General features: G+C 45.4%; 1 protein-coding gene across 3 annotated transcripts in view; it reads right to left on the bottom strand.

Moving 5' to 3' along the window:
- plxna2 (plexin A2) overlaps positions 1-18,179 on the bottom strand; it is a 165,654-nt gene that overhangs the window by 67,907 nt on the left and 79,568 nt on the right. For all 3 annotated transcript variants that reach the window (XM_044038260.1, XM_044038261.1, XM_044038259.1), the window contains exon 5: positions 5,321-5,421. In XM_044038260.1, coding sequence (XP_043894195.1) covers positions 5,321-5,421 — 101 coding nt within the window. The remainder of the gene's footprint in view (positions 1-5,320; positions 5,422-18,179) is intronic.

Here is an 18,179-nt window from a genome sequence, read left to right as displayed (position 1 = left end):
TGATAGACACTGAGCCATATGAATACACACATTTATTCACACACTGCTACACAAAGACACATTGTCCCCCGTAGACATGGACCACCGCCATGGAAAAAAAATAAAAATTGCGTCTCCACACAAATGAGTACAAAGACATGTAATAAATATACACAATAAAATACAATCCCTCACATTTAATCCTTCACACATTTATACACACACATATACAAATCCTGGCCTTGACAGTAGAGGAAGAGAGGCAGGCGACAGGGGAGGATTTCTTCTTTTCTCTCTCTCCTCCCGTCGCCGTACCGCATCTTAGGACTTTAGAGAAAGTGCAAAGGTCTGTCTGATTGCAGCTCTTGCTGTGAGCACTGTGTTTAAACACAGGAGGGAGAGACATTTGAAAATCACCTCCCTTCTATCACTACACTGCCAGACCATGGAACGCCACACAAGAAAGGAAAATGAGAGCAGAGCAGAGATCCTTTTGGTGACACAGTGTGGGTTGTGCTTAGGGGGGTGAAGACGAGCAGGGTGGAACTAAACGAGATATACAGTATATAGTGAATATTTGATGGAACTTCCCTGGTCTTAATTGGTAACCAGTTATGTTGGGGAATCACTGGCATGTGGCTCTGCATTCCTTATAACACACACGTCAATGTAAACATGCATGAAGAGTGACTGCACTGGGACTTTGGGCTCCCCAACATGAAAAGAGGAATGATTACGTGAGCAGTGATGTGCAGGAGCTACACACACACACACACACACACACACATGCAAACGCTGCCTCCACCCATCAGTGTTTTATCCTAGTGAGTGATTCAGGGCATTTGTTTCTTGCTGCTGTATCCCTAAAGTGTTAGAGTATGCAGACCACAGGAGGCAAAAAAAATGGAAGAGGAATAAATAAAAGGGGAAAAAAAAAAAACCACCACAGAGATTGTAATCTTAAAAAGCCTAAGTTGCAGTGAGGGCTTAACACAATCTGAAACCAAGGGTCAAATCCACTAGAGTATTTACAGAGCCAGAGCATCTGTGGCTTCACACTGGAGTGTCTTGGCATTTTATTTACCGAGTACAGAGGAGCATTCGAAACATTTGGCATGTATGGCGGTTTTTAAAGGCAAAGTCTGTGGGAAACATTGCAAAGATGCAACTAAAATGCACAGATGTGTTATCTTCAATTGAAAATAGGTATTTGTAAGGATTCAAAGAGTGCTGGAAACATTTTGGCTCATGTAGGTACACCACCAAGCCAAAGTATTAAAGACAGCATTGCTCAGTGCTCTGCAACTTCACTTGTGTGGGCTGAGCTGAGAAAAAGCAGGGGTTTGTGATCATTAACTGCGTTATATACGCAGCCTGCTCTTCTCTACTGTACATACTGTATTTCAGCCACCGTGTTTCCAACCTGTACTAGATTGAAGAATCCATCGAAATATTGATAGACCTGCATGTACGTGATCGATATCTCATTAGGCACAATTGGTGAAGATGGATGTAGCCTCCCTCTGACTGCTAACTGGAGCTGTGGCTGATGAGTATGCCATTAGACACACAGTCTGACATCCACAATAGACCTAAGCAGCCACTTTCATTGCTGGCCTAATTGTTGTTGACGCTGGTACATTAGTGGAGATTTTATGGGCAGTGTTTCGACATCCTTGCACATCACACAGCCTAAACAAGAGAGTGAGTCCACGTTTAATTTGAGAGAGTACTTCAACGCGCAAGACACGCGGCGTCCCATCTTGAAATTCCTACCAATCCCATGCCCCAACTACCCCTGACTTTTCTGAAGTGTGCGCTCATTGTGCTCGCCACGGCCGATGCCAAACAAACTCTTTTGACTAATCTGTGAAAAGCGAAGAGACTGCTGTGCCATTCAGGCCGCCGTGTGTCGTTACTGAAACAGAGCTGAGCAGTTGTGTAGCAGTGATATGGTTTTTCTGCTCAGAGCAGTGTTGGATGGCTGGTTCCCTGTCTGCTAAACCTGAGCTGTCATCCCCAACGGAACTCGCACTTAATGCATGATTTCTGCTGCATATGTACTGTATAAGAAAACGTACCGTCACCTCATAATATACTGTGGTGCCGCCTGAAGCAACTCCCTGCATTGGTGAGCTGATGTCCTCGTTACTCAGCTCTTGGACAAAAGTCAGACTTGTGACTAAATCCTGATTCATCTCAGCAAAACCCGCCAGTCCTCTCCTGGAATGTATGAACGGGCCGAGCGGATGGAGGGACGGGAGAACAAAGCGGTGTGGGACATTTTAAGACGGGAAAGCCTCTTTTGTACGTGATCAGAGAGCTAATCCTACGGCGAGTTGAAGACGAGGTGAGAGAGCGAGAAAGGACAGACAAAGTATCAGCATAGATCCGTGTTTCTGGATTGTGGTCAGATGAGGGCTGAGCTCCTCTTTCACAGGCCTGCGACTGAAAAGCACTCAAGATGATGAGCCTCCTTTTGAGCTGCAATCAAAACGCTGCTTGGTTTTGTGGGCCTGCGAATGTGCGGCATCAAACGCTCTCTGTCCCTCTCTCTTATTCTCTTCCCTTCATTCTTATCTCTCTCCCCTCCTTTCTCATTCTTCACGCATTCACTGGATACCTAGCAGCTGCTGGTAATTAAAGGACTTTAGAATCTCACAACACATTGAATCAGAGGGAGAAGAAAGAGAGTGGAAAGACAGAGATGGCACTCCTGGACAGCTCAGCATCTCTCTCCCTGTGACGCATTCTCTCGCGCTCCTCATCATCACAAACCCAGCTAATGCACCTCTATGTTGCTAATTAGCCGCCTCAAAAAGCTGCACTTCAACGTGCGTATACGTACAAACATAAAGAAAAAGAGAAGGGGGACACTATATTTGAAGGATATCGTAGATGGCAGCTGGATAAGAAGGGAGGGGGGGGGATCAAAGTGGAGAGTGTTTATGTGTGGCAAGGCAACCACCTCTGGAGTGTGGCAGAGCTGATTCCAGAGGGGAGAGTGTCTAAACGGGAGCCGGCACAGTAGTGAAGTGTGATGAGCAGAGAGGAGATGAGTGGTAAAGCTCAGTTGCTGTGAGGCGAGTGGGGGAGGTGCACACAAACACAGGGAAGGGGAAAAAAGATAATTTTCACTAAATCAACAATGGCTTAGGGATGGATGATAGAGAACTGGAGATAGAGATGGGAAAAGGGGGCTGAAGGAAGCAGGAGTAATCACAGCTGTGGATGGCACCGCGGCTGGCACCAAATTTAATTCTGGCTGTGTGGGATGAGTGGAGCTCTTCACCAGAAGGGTGCAGCTGCTTTTTCTCCAGCACATACTCCTTTCCACTCATGGCTTTATTATATATTCATAGTCTTCAAGATAACAAAAACCCCACGTCACCAATTTATTAAGATGCAGATTTATTTTGTTGTGTCCCGACTCGTGTTTATAACTAATCAAGAGTCGAGGTTTGATCAGATCTCAACATTAATTGAGCACCTCTTGGTTAATCATCACATTTCACTGCTACTTCTCACAGGAGACGGCGGTTATTTTTATCGTTCTGGCCATCAAGTCTCTTCTGATCTTCATTATGTACTGAAGTGTTTTTATCGGCCACTTTGGCGACAGAGAGGTTGGTGTCAAGCACCACAGGCCACTGTCTGGCTCTGAACCAGGGCTTTTCTTTCCCAGAGACATGAAACTCAGATAAGAGGCATGACTTTAAGGTGTTTTGCACAGTGGAAGAAGCTGAGTCAAACACTATGGAGTGAAGGTGCATTCAAATGATCAGGCTTCACTGCATCTTTTCAACTTTTCCATTTTCATTTTGCAACGTTTCAGGTGTTTTGGCATTTCGACCGCTACTGATAATTCACATAGGCGCCGACACAAGTGGGCAAGAACAGAGATCGGTATCCGTCCAGGAACTTCTTTTATTCTTGGGATTATCTCGGTGAGATCTGACAAGGGTCTTGCCACACTCACTGCAGGGTCATGACAGAAAAAGGGCGATTAGAACCAGGCACAGGTGGTACGAAGGTGCTCAGCGTTGGGAGAACAGATGGCTGATCTGACATGAATCGAGGCGCTGACCTTTTCTCCCCACAGAACAGTACAGAGGTCCACACAAGTGTCTGCGCATGTACGAGGAAAACTTGAGCCCACACAGATGCACTCGCACTTTGAAACGCACGGACACACTATATAGTATTTACACACCAAACAGCTGTTTCCTCCTCACATCTGCTTCGGCGATAGCAGCTTTAAAACACCGCTAACCTTTTTATCACCGCGACCTCTTACATGTTATGGAGTCGAATTCTGAACAGTCTAAATGATTCCATTGCCCACAACACCTACACAAAAGCACATGATTAACTGTCGAGCACGAAGGCTAATGTTGTGGTAAATGATCTCTGTGTGAAGGCACGCAGACTGCAGAGAATACACCGCTTTAGTCCGCCCCTCCCATGCTGCCACAAGCACATGCAGAATTACCTTGTCGCTAGGCAATTATTTGTCCTGTCCCAGCTTTGGAGTGATGTAAATTACTTAAAGTGCACTTTGCAGGGGCCGCCATCAAGATAATGATGATGGCGGCAGTGCTCTGATACACATAAATATGCAGCTATACCTTTAAGGAGAGGGTGTGCGTTTCAGTAAGGGCCTTAAGTGGAGTCTCAAGATGTAGCAGCAAAGACGAAGCCCAGACGGATGCGCTTAAGAAAAAAAAAGTGAGACAGAGCGGAGTCTCTTCTTGCTCTTTTCATATTGTGCTGTGCTCATCTTCTGTCTTCCAGAATCCTCCAACCATCATTTCTTCAAACGACTGTCACTTCAGCTCCATTTACAGATGACTGCTGTCATGAAAGACGATTACCCTGTACGTTTTTTTGTTCCCCCACTCTTCTGTCAGGGTCTGTTCTGCTGCAATAACTATTCAGATCCAGCAGGTGTCACTCTGGAGTCTGGGCTGAGTTTTATGGCTTCTGTTGTTACAACGGGAGGTAAGTGTGAACTGACTTACACACAAAACACACAACAAGTACACTGTTGCGCCACTAAACGTGTCATTCAGGACTAATGAGTCTCTTTACAGTGTTTTTTTCCCCACACACGCACACATTAAGATCAGGTCACATGTCAGAACAGAGCAGCAGTCACTGTGACTGGCTCTGAGTCAGCTCCGCACCTCAGAGGCACAACTATCCATTTCCACTCAGACAGACTCCTCTCTTCGAATTTCGACTTGATCTTTGCGATAAACATGATGGAAAATGAAAGCCCCGTCTGCACAGTGAAACCGAGGGTCACATTGGGAGATGTCTTTGAGGGAGGGATACTCACATGTTATGCAGGACACACCAGCCACAGTGTGGATCCCCAGAGCTCAGGCACTCTCCACATGTCCCGTACTGCTCACATGACTCGATGGGAACTTGGGTCACCTGGAAGTATAACGAAAAAGGGTTGGGGTCAAGAAAACATCACAAGATGCACGAAAGAGAAGCCACGCAAATACCAAGAGTGAAAAGTAGAAGAAACAAACTCTTCAATCACTGGTAACATCCAAATATGGCAAAACTCAACGTTACACCTTCCTTCTTAGATATTAAAACGCGTCTCATGTATAACACTGACCGAGTAAACAGAATGATTTAAAGACTCGATCTGTGTCTGTGGCGCATTAAACCCCTGTACAGTACGTCAACGGGTGAGACGTCAACTGCTCGGGCAACTGTGAGGCCACAGAAACAGTAGTGAGCAGCTGGGATTAGCCGGCCGGAGAGGGTTGTTTCTCTGCCATCAATGGGCTCTTGTATGAACCATGGCATCTGTCCATGGAGGTAGAGCCTGTAAAAACACACCTGCACGTGAGCAGCGGCGAGCGACAGGCGCTTTTCTCAAGAGCATTCGGAACATAACGCCAACTTTTATCACGAAACTGTAAAATGCGGTCGGTAAAAAGTAATTAGTCCGTTGTACAGTTTTTTTTACTGTTTGTTTTTTACAGCAATTTTTAACCAGCTCATTTAATCAATTTACAGATGAACAATAACAACTACTGAATTGCTTGGGTGCAAAGATCAGAACTATGAAACAATCATTCATTTAATAAAGTTAAAAAGGGGACTGCAGCATATGTGTAAGTGCCGTTCACAGAGATACAGAATAAAACATGCAGTGAAATGAGGAGGATGCACTGCATCTTACAAACATACGATCCCTTTAAATGTCTGTCTACTTTTTCTCTTGCTTATTTTAACCATAAAAGGGCCAGAAAATGCCCTGTGAGTAAGTGCTTTCATCCATTTTTCCAGAATAGCTTTCAATATCTAGCAGTTATTTACAATTTACTACATGTTAAAATAGTGTATTTAAAACAAAAAACACTGTAGTTGTGCAGGAACACAGGCATTTTTCCAACTCTTTCCTCTCTGGTGACTAAGACCCTGCTTCGCCGGCTTCCTGATACTGTGCGAGTGAAATTACGGTAATGCAAAGGTGTCACCTGCGACGCGCTCGGCGTTGAAGGGTTAAAGCTGCACTGTAAGTCACCCTTGGAAATATGAATGACCGGACAATGATGTCAACGCAAAACGAGTTTTAAATGTCAACAGCAGAGACTTTCAAAAACCACTTCCAGTGGAAAACAAACAAGACTCCACACCCAGGAATCCACACTGAGCCGCACACCATATAACTTACAGTCCCCTGAAGAAAGACACAACATTTGTCGAAGCCTCGACAAATATAGGGTTGCAAATGTACATTGTGACGGACAGATTAGACCAGAGAAGCACAAGAATCAAACATCTCCTCTTAGATAACTTCTGAGATTGTGAGTCAGCTGAGCTGTGTGACACACACACAGACTGGGCCTGTTCTCAGCTGCTAGAAAACATGGACTCATCCCTCTGTCAGCAGTGTGTGCGCGCGCGTGTGTGTGTGTGTGTGTGTGTGTGAATCTAGCCGCCTGTCTGTCTGTCTGTCTGTCTGTGTCTGTCTGCCAAGCAAGGTTCTGTTCTCATGGCCCTCAGTCTGTTTGTGCAGCACAGCGGTCTGTATGATCCGGAGGTCAGTGCACACCAGTGTGTGTGTGTAGGTGTGTGTGTGTGTGTGTGTGTGTGTGTGTGTGTGTGTCTGTAAGTGTCCCATGGGGCTGCCTTGGGAGTAAATATTACACACTGACAGAAACTGCAACACAAACACCATGATTGCACGGCAAATGAAACGGAGCGAGAAGAAAAACAAAGGGCAGGACGAAAAAAAAAAAAAAAGCGAATTTCAATCCCTGACATGGATTCATTTTCAGTTCTGTCCGTCTATCAATTTCCCGGCAATTGCCTGGTTGGGTAATGACAGCGGACTCTGACAGTGAGCGTGTTCTCTGTCCAGCTCTGAACCCCAGGCTCAGATCAATGCCTAATAAGTGGCTCCTCTGCAGAATGTGTGGGAGTGAATATAGGGTGCAAATAACAGCTTTTGCATGTTTTTCAACTCGGGGAAATGAATCGTCGTATCACAACATGGGCTGGAACTAACTGTCAGCGAGGAAGAAATAACAGCTGGGTGTCCATCAGTGGATTTTCTAGATTTTAATGTATATACTGTAGTACAAAAAACATCATTTATCTCTGCAATTGCAGCTACTGTGAAAATAGTAAGCGCTATGTGTTCCAGTGTTTTTTTTTTTCCTCCTTTGTTTTGTCTCGTTCTCAAAAGCTCAATAACCCTACAACTGTCGGCCTGGTCCTAAACCCTGCGGCAAAAGAAAGGCAGACTCGGGGGACAAAGAAAGCCATTGACACGGCGGGACGTTGATAGTCCCTGCTCTGTGTGGCAGCTCCGCCACGGACACTCCTGTTAGATTAACCCCCTGTCACCTTAACACACTCTATCCGTGTGTGTGTGTCTCGCCTTGCTTCAGGACAAACAGGTGGCACGCTGTAATGAGCTGCGGTTGGGGTCACGTCAACAGCAGAAGCTGCGGCTGACGACAAACAAGCCCACCAGGCTCACTCTGTACATGCACATGTGTGTGTCCAGGTCTGCGAGTCCCTCTTAACCCCCCTGAAATCCTTCACATCTCGCGCACAAAACGTGCCAGGCCGAGGGGGAAACTTTACAGTATCACATTCACAAAGCTCCATGAAAGGGTTACAGCGTGGAGACAGCTGTCAGCAGTGGTAAAGTCAGGGAGGAGTGTGTGTGTGTGTGTGTGTGTGGGGGGGGTGGAGCTGTGGGCGTCCCTTGTGGAGCTGTGTCTACAGACAGACAAACACAGCCTGCTGTGCTGTCAGCTGATACAGACAGGGATAATAAAAAGGTACGGCGGGTAATATGGAAGGAGAGTGAGGCAAGTAGGAAAACAATAACCCCAGGAGGAAGAGCAGGTCAGAAAATACACAGAATGAGAACTTATTGCTTAGGATCCCCATTTAGTTGTTGTGCTGCAGCTGAATGAAAGCATGAAGGAGAACATATATGGTAGTCTTTAGCGACCATTAAAACTAAAGTAAACTAAAGGGTGTATAGTATATATGTATATATGTATATATATATATATACATATACACATTTAAGTGATTGCACATGTATTACAATTCATTTCTGTTCACTTTCTGCCAAATGGAAACAATATCATCCTAATCCAACACAACTGAAGGGCAAATAGTCTTCCTGGGAAGTCTTTTAAATCATGCAGTACAGAGAGTAAATAAAAACTGATATCTGAAATCATACATGCATGACAGACCAAACAGGAATAATAACAAAGACACTAAGACAAAGTACAGTACTGAATTCCTGCATATTTTTCCACATAAAATAATTGCAGGAATAATCTGGCTCTCCATATAGTGTTTACGTGCACTGTACATATGTCTGTGCTTGTTTGACTGTATTGACGTTTGCACCTATGTGGGCCAGTAGTGGAGATGAGGAGGAGGAGGAGGATGAAGGGGTGAAAGAGGGTATGTGGGGGATCACAGCAGCTGTTGCCCAGCACACGCTACAGTCACTCAACACAGCAGGGCTGCACAATGAAGCCCCTTCTCCCACTGTGTGCATGTGCACACACATGTGTGTGTGTGTGTGCCATAACGGATGTGCAGGCTGTAGTTCCTATGTTTTCCATGGAAGACAAAGAAGCGCTGCATGTGATCTGATATTGCCTCCAACTTTCTCTCTCTCCAAAGAACACACTCACCCCCACAGCTGACCTGAGGTAGACTGAGTGATGTCAGGGAGAAGAGCTGCTCTCTGGTAAACGAATGCTAATACAATTCCAGCTTACGATGACCTGAGCAGGGGGTTTTCAGAGAGTGGAGTTCCATGCAGCAGCAACCTGGGTGACTGACTCACAGCTGAGGGCTAAAACAACAGCTTCCTCTCCTTCACAGGCTCATCCTGAATAGCCTTCAGCTTCTATTGTTATTGCTGTTATTATTGCCTCCTCTAATGCAGTAGTGTCAAGTGTGTTACTGAAACCTACAGCTCCGGATTTGGGTTTTTCTAGGAAGCCAGTAAAAGCTGCAACATCATTTTTGGTGCTTTTTTTTTGTTGTCGTTGATGCTATAATTCTGTGAACAGAACAGATAAGTTGAAACTATGTGTATGCTGCATCCTTCATCTAAATGTGGGCTCTGTCAGGCAACACTATCAGACCTGACTGGGGGAGTGTTTGATGTGTGCAGCGGCGGGTGGTAGCAACAGCTGGGTTTTCTGAGCAGCACTCAGAATTCACTTCTAAAAAACTTCTCACGGGCTTATCTTCATGTTTTCCGTCGTACTCCAACCCGTTTGGAGACTCATCTGTCTTGACGTGAAACTAATCAGTCTCAGAACCTCGGTGCTTTCCTTAAAATGTTGGTTTTCGGAACTGAAATGGAGCCACGCCAGTGTCAAAAGGGCTAAGAGAGAGTCGTGTGGGGCTGAAAAATTGCTAATAAACTAATTTGGCACCGTTTTGATTGTAGCAGACACACATTTGTATTTAGCTTTAATACACTATCAACGCTTAAACATATCAAGGCAAGCCATTTATATAGATATGTATATAAAACCGAATATCTCCTGCCACCTTTCCTGTCATTGTGCAACTTTTGCAATTAATGGCTTATTCATGTTGCAGTCCTGAGGGAAAAAAAAACCCCACCAAAACAAAAGCAGAGGTGACAACATATTTTTTGCCACCTGTGAAGACAGTGTCTGCTTCTCATTTCCAATTTCATTGTGAATGCAGAGGCACGTAACAGAGGATTGAAGCATTTGGCTCTGGCAGCCGCAAGAGGCTGACAATATATATGTACATTTGAGAGCATCAGGACTTTCATCAGGTAGTATGTCTTCGTAGCTGAGAATTAATGGTAGCTCCCTTACAGCTCGTCCGCCCTGCTGCCCGGAGACCGAGCCAATGATCGCTGCCTCTGTGTGATGGATGGGGGCACAGGGGCAGAATAGGAAGAAAAGACGGAAAGGAAAAACTGAAAAAAGAAAAATGGGGATGAAAGAGGACAGAGGAGAAGAGAAAATGGCCCATTGCTTTGTGTTCTGATGAGATCTGGTCTCTGCGGTACCAGATGTGCTTCACCATGCTGAGTGAGAGAGAACGCAACAAAAAGAGGAAAAATCCCACCGTTGCCATTAATGCCGAGGAAGCTCTTTTGCAAGTTGTTGCCAAGGCAACAGGCTTGGCTCTGACCCCAGGAACAGCCCCGCATCCACCACAATCATCACGACTTCCCCCAACTTCGAGCAACGCACGGTAAACAGCTGGCACCTCTGGGACTTCCTGCCAACTATACCGCGAATACACGCACACGCACGCACACACACACACACACACACACACTGGTGATTCCTCTAAACACTATCCATTTTTAATGAGAATTAGCCAGGCGACCACGTCACTGGAATGCGACACATCGATCATGAACACAATCCCTATTCCTGCAGAGGGAGAGGGGTGGGTTTGACACACACACACACACACACACACACACACACACACACACACACACACACACACACACACACACAAAGGCTGAGCAAATACTTGCTGCTGAATGAATGAAAAGCAATAAAAATCTCCAGGCCCCAGATTCTCTTCAGCTGCACCCACAAACTAACATGTTTTAGTTTTAAAACACATCACCTTTGCTGATGTGCTGCCTGTTTAAGACACCGAGGTTGCATTTTTAGCCCATCAGACAGAAAATAAGATGTTGGATGGAAAGAGATTACACGGCCTGGGATGCTTGGAATCAGCAAGACCAGGACCCTGACCCGGCCTGCTGGCAGGATAATTCACATCCCTGATGCCTGGTCCTGCAGGTGGTGGGTCCACAGGGTGACGGTTCCATGTAATTTCTTCCGGCTGTGCAAGTATGAGGCGCACAGTTAAAGCAACTGCACCTGCAAGAGATGGAATTCTTTCACACTAACAAAAACACTGAAAATAATAATCGGAAAAATGTTTTAGAGGTGGATTTGAAAGATATAAATTGAGAATTTATTCCATTTACAGGTGGGTTTCTTTTACGGCATGAGTGTGAGGGTCAGGCATTGGTTCAACCAAATCGTCAATAATCACGGTAAGCTTGGCTGACTCTGGGAACAAAGGTGAGGGGTTCTGTCGAAGTGTTGTGTCTAGTCTGAGGATAATCAGGCCCCGGGACTCGCACCAATTACACCCAGCTTGATTAAGGACAGAAAAGGGCCATGTGCGTGGTCGTTGGGGGGGGGTTGGTGCGGGGCGCTGATCCCTCGGAGGCCTCAAGTTGATGGTGTTAAGACACCACAACAGCTGGGCGGCTTAAACCCACACTGCGAACACGAACTGGAACAAGTAATTAATTACAGCCACATGCATTCATTATGACAACACATAAAAAAATCCTCCCATCATGGACATTAAAAAAGCTGTGGGGTTGTTATCAGCTGCTCACTTCTCCACTGACAGGCTCTGCTTTGTGATTCTAGTTTTATTTTAGTTGCTGTTGCTGTTACATCTCAGAGGGCGCCTGACAAGTTGTTTGAGAACATTGTTTTTCTTCAACTGTATACCATTTATTAAAGAACAAAGCCGGTAGTTTCTGAATAAACAGAAGACGGACACAGAATGAACTGCAAGATACAGAGCCGTTTCATATGGTCGCTCAGAATAGCAGATTTGAAAGTAGGGGAGATAGCATTCAGGGCTGATATTACTCATTGATTTTAAAAGGCCAAACCATTAATGGGAGAAAAGGCAAAGGCAGGATGAAATGATGAGCCCGGCCTCATCTACAAACAGCCGTCCTCTCGACTCCATAAATGAATTTGCGTGAAAATGGGGGCATTTAACCTTTACTGTCACAGCACCGCTTTCTCCGCCTATTTTCTTTCTCCGTGTTTCTCCCACTCAAAGACAGAAAGTACATTTTTTTCGTTCCTAGATTTGGTCAACTGAAAACATCAAAATGCCATGTGGCACTGCAAGGCTGATTGTGAAGGGGGCGAAAAAAAAGCAAAGGGATAATCAAAGAGAGGCATGGCAAAGCCAACACAACAACCGCGACAGCTTCACTAACGCTCTGAAATGATACTAGACTGCAGTGGAAATCGAACCATCACAGTTTAACAAAGCAAAGATGCTGCCTCCAAATTCCCATGCCAAACTGCATCTTAAACCTCTGTCATCGCTCTTTTTCAACCTGTATTCTGGCTTCAACAACCACAACACCACCACCACCGCCGCCGCCACCTCTTTAGAACTGATCCCTGGCACCTCGTCAGAAGCAACAGACTGGTAGGAGACACACTGCCCGGCAGGAGAGAAAGGGAGTAACAGGTCAGACGTGTGCCTTCTGACCGCAGCATGAACTCTGAAGCTGAGTGGCCATTATGTGTGAATGCTGACCCAAGAATGATAACCATGTACTTAAATTGGAAATAATAGAGTTCAGTGAGTCCTTCATGACATATCTGGTGATGAACTATGATTGTTGTGGACTGTGACGGCATTAATGTGGCCTCTTTTACTACACACTCTCTGTGGCTGCTGTTGCTTCCACTGCTATGTCTTGTTTTCACAGAAAGCGAGTCTGCTGCAGTCAACGATAGAGTTTGCCTTTGGAAATCCTATGAATATCCTCTAGACCCCAACATCTAAATCCCAGGACTTTGACATTCCTGTGACCTGAAAAGCTCTGGAGCGCTTTTATTTTGACACGTGGAACTGGACGTGTTGTGTTTGTGACGTGAGCTGCAGCTGTAGATTGACATTGTGGTGAAAGATGATCGTTCCCCGTCTATTTGGAAATGAAAATGTGCTCGTCTAGTGTAACAAAAAAATAAAAAATAGGTGAGACTTGCATTTCCAAAAAAGAAAATGCATGAGGCGCTCCCAAGACGGCAATGTGGCTGCTCATATATGCCTAATTAAAGGGAGGACGTTCTGGGACACAGATGCGCCGCACAGTGTGGTATTTTCTGCCTACGGTATTTCTGCCACTGCTACCTGAACGTGAGGCATACGTGTGATTATAATTATTAATGTACATCATGTCATGGATCGGGTATTAGGTTCAATTCATCAGTGTGGCAAAGAGAAAACCGCACAATTCCCTTGAAGGATGCAGGTTTTTTTTTTCCCCCCTCAGCCTCAGATTCTCATTCTGTCAATAAAGACGGATGAAATATTCATCCTTTATCTTGTGTTTTGACATACACTTAAACCTGCACTGGTGGTAAGTCACCCCTCGCTCTCATGCATAACACACACACACACACACACACACACTGCACATATGCACCACCAAGCCATTGAATTTCAGTTGCCCCTTGGACTGGAGGGCAACTGTATGGATTATGGACAAAATGCAACGGTCTCGGGATTGGACGGGATTGTCTCCTAATCTCTGTGTGTGTGCATGTGTTTGGACATTGCAGACGGGAGGACTGGAGGGAGAAATCACAGGGGGGCTAAGAGGCAGCAAAGGGAGCGCGACCATAGAAATAATGGAGTAACGGAATCGACCTGTGAGGAGGATGAAAAATCCAACCAGTCAATACAGCTAGGAGTGTATCAATTATGTATGGCTTCAATCCTCTTTTTTTTTTGGGCAAGGAGAGGAGGGGAATACTAAGACTGTGTGTTTGTGTGTTTTGATTGTCTTTCCATCAGCTGTGCTTTTTCTAAATGCACTGCAGACAACGGACGCTCTGGGTTTAAAATGCCCACAAAACTGTTCAATAACTCATATCAAATACAATATTCATTATGATAAGCTTGAGCGAGGAATTTGACTTTCAGCTGCTTCTCGACATTTGTTTTTTTTTTAAATTCTTTATTCATGATGGCCTTTTCTCTGCTCAGTTTATTAATTACTTAACGACAACACAACGTCAAGCGCAGCTAATGACACCTCCAGAGCCTTTATTGCTTTTCACATCTCATGGTCCACCTCTCGTATGAAGGTAAATGTGTCGAGATTGATGCTGGTGAGCTGATCTGAAACTCCCTGTGGCTGCTTCGCGTCATCTCCCCAAACCCACTCTCCTTCCCAGCTTCACTCTCCTTCTCTGCTCCCAGTCAAGGTGGCCTCTTTGCTCAGTAATTCAGGCAGGAGGCTAAAAGGAGGAAATTACATCCATGCTGCCTGGCCACTTTGAACTCTCAGCCTCCCTCCATCCTTCCCTGCTCACTGGCAACAGCTTTAAAAAGGCCCACACTGACATTTAAGAGAGGGAAACAGGGAGCTGTGAAACTGCCTGAGAGTATTTGTGAACTTGTATGTGTGAGCGTGCAACGGCAGCTATAAAAGGAGACACAGTGACATCCCATGATGAAACGTGCCGCTATACCTACGCTTTAATTCGATTTTTACGTTATTTTAGCAACTCAACTCCATTTTCGGCCTCTTTCTGAACGCGACGCCCGTCTGTGTGTATTGGTGCGTGACATATGCATATTACGGGTGCTCAAGTACTTCTATAAAAACTGCAAATGGCACCCGGCTTCCACTCAGCCACCGTCACGATGAACTGTGCACTTCTTTTGAAGGCACAGGTTGTCTAAGCAACAGCCACTCTAACGCCTAATATGACTCATTAATACATTAGCAGTGGGTTGGAAACATTTAGTCACTTCTGGTAAAATGGTTAAAGATGGAAATTGCTGTATATACAGTGGCGTCCACATAGGTTTGTCCCGTTACGTCCATGTCCATGTCCATGAGTCACAATGTGAGGCCTCAATGTTAGATCTATCAGCCTTTGCTTTTCTCCGTGAAATTTAATTGAGCTGTTTTTTGACTTCTTTTCCTTCCTGTCAGTTGCCCACATGTCTACGCGATGTTCTCGCTGTTTGTCGCTTCACTGTACCTGCTCATCTTTCTGCGTACGTCTCGTCTTGTCTGTCTCAGCCCGGCGTTCCTGCGTGTCTCTCAGCGGGAAACCCAGACTGTCAATGCAGCCAGTAATGAGGTGTATGCTCCAGTCAGCATGTGAGGAGTTAATAAGGAAAGCAGCACAGGCCATCACACATCAACAGGCATGAGTGTGCACGTGTGCACGTGTGCACGGGGAGGGTGTGAATGGCAGGGAGCCTCCCTGGCACACTTAGGGCTGTCTGTCGACCATTGGGGGTATTGATTTGGAGGTGGAGACAGACAGAAATGAATTCAGTTCCACAGAGGGACTCCATACTACGTCTGTCTGTCTGTCTGTCCGTGTGTGAGCGCGTGTGCACGTGAGCATGTTTGTTCTCTTTGTCTCAGTGTCTCTTCCGGTGCACATGATGTACATACAAATGAAGGGTTCGGTTACACCCCACTGCTCTCGGGGTTGTTGCTTGTGCAGCGAGTGTAAGCCCCCGTGCGCGCGTGTGTGTGTGTGTGTGCGTCCGTGTGTTTGTGTGTTTGTGTGTGAGCCCAGACAAATGTTAATTTGTGTACATGCGGGATGAGAGACAGACAGGGAGGAGGAGCGTCGATAACTAGACTCAGGTGGTGAGGGACGCATCTAATTCCAAACTGGGTGTGTTTTCAAGTGAGCGTGTGTGTGTGTGTGTGTGTGTGTGTCTCTTTATGGGCATATGCAAATGTTTATGTTTGTATTTGTATCACACACAACCCACTCCTCAGCTGGACCGAGTGGCGATATGTAAATGAGAGTGTACGAGTAGGACTGAGGCTGAAAGACCTCTTCAGACCCCGTAACAGTGCCAGTGATTTGATCCAATTTGATTTCATAAAAAATAAAAAAATAAACTGTACAGAGACAAAGGCTATGGGCAAACATGCTCCTGCGGTGGAGGGACAGTTATTAGATTTAACCACAAAGAAACTCTGTGGGGTGAGAACAAAAAGGAAAGCAGTGACTGATCTCCAGCGGTGTGTCTAAAAGTGCCTGGCTGTCTTTGTTTGGCAGAAGAGGAAAAAAAAAAATCAACATAATGAGCCAAAACTGCCTTTGTGTCTCACTCTCTTTCGTCGCTCTTCTCTCTCCACCCTCTGTCTCTTTTTCCCTCTCATCCCTAGACTCTGAGACAGCTGCTTCTGAGCGGCCAAATTAACTGCTCCCCAGTTGCTTTTGGAAAGTGTGAAATAATTAAGTGTTTTGCCTCTGAGGTGGTACAGTTTGTGGCACTTCTTGGTTCCACACATGAACTTTACAAGAAAAAAAAAAGAAAAAAGCTCAGGATGCTGCCTCCACTGTGGATAAAGAGAATTTGACTACCACAAATCTGTTGTGTCGATTTTACATCCCAAATCCCCCACCCAGCTCCTACGGTCACTCTGTGGCCCTATCTATTACCACCATGTGATCCTTGTGGCTCCAAATATCCGACGTACAAGTCTCCATGAAGGGTAACATTTCAACAGGCTGTCAGCAGATGCACTGTTTGAATCACGGGTCTCATCGAGCCTGATCTCTTTCTAACACTTTTCCTCCAATGTTGCATTGGAACATGTGCTATTCATTCCTGCTCATTCATCTTCATTCAGTGTCAGAGAGCGCGCGCATGTGAGTTCTAGCACCTCATGAGGACAGAGTGACAGCAAGCCTTTTCTCTCATATCCGTCACGCACAATCCTTTCATGAGAACGTTATATTTCAGTTAGGAACACTTATGTCATAATTAAACTATTTATTGTTTAGCAATTGGCACCGACGGCTCCGTGGGTCGGTCAAACAACGCGCTCAGTGCAATGCAGGAAAGCCCCCCCACACAAGAACAAGCTCAAGCAAGACATAGAATAACTTTTACATTGAATAACAAACATTCCAGCGTGTCAAAACTCTGATCTCTGAAAGATGAAGGCGGCAAAGCTTTACAAGCAGCAGCGGTGTGTGGTTAGTATAGCAAGAGAGGAGTGAGGGGAGGAGTGTTATGGAAATGGTCCGCCTTTAAAGTGAAAGTAGCTGTGATTGGAGCGGAACTAATAGATTGTGGTCAGCTGGCAGTCAGCTGATTACAGCTGGGGCATCATGTCCTGCAAGAAGGCTTCATTTCACGAGGAACCAAATGGAACATATGGGGCACACAAACTGTATGCCTAAATAATGTATAATAACATCATTTATGTTTATGTAAATTCTAATTTTGTATACTAAATGTATACAAACGGGAACGTTGACCAGTGACTGATGGCATTTGAAATAATTCATTTGGATTGACTACGACATTGAGATAAAAGAGTAAGCACCGGCAAAATAGGTCAGAAGCCACTGGATCTTGTAGCAACACAGTCTTTTGAGCTACACTGTATTCAGTTAGCTTTTTATAGCCAGTTCAAGATTTTAGGTTCCATACTTTTGTATTATTTTTAAGTTTACAGATAACTCTCCCCCACAGCAAGAGCGCTAGGATACCAATGAAGTCCAACAAAACAAAGATGCACACACAAACAATACTACATCACTAAAGCTCAAGCTGATAGCTTTGTTGAAGTGAGCCACAGGAGAGAGGAGAATGGCATTGTGGGAATGAGTGCTCCCATTGGACGGCGCATTGACCGAAGAGAAGAAAGGGAAAAAGTGAGGAAAATCAGAGAAAGTGTTGCACAACTAGAGCGAGAAAGTGAGAGAGAGAGAGTGTTTCTCCTTCCACTGGGAAGACGAAAGGGTTGAACTGCCATGGGTATCACATCAAAACGAGTATCTCTCCTGCTGGAGCCTATTTACAGAGACTGGCCTTGTGAAGGACAGACAAAG

The sequence above is a fragment of the Solea senegalensis genome, linkage group LG11 (assembly GCF_019176455.1).
Source record: "Solea senegalensis isolate Sse05_10M linkage group LG11, IFAPA_SoseM_1, whole genome shotgun sequence".
NCBI lineage: Eukaryota > Metazoa > Chordata > Actinopteri > Pleuronectiformes > Soleidae > Solea > Solea senegalensis.
This window is presented reverse-complemented; position numbering and strand designations above follow the sequence as displayed.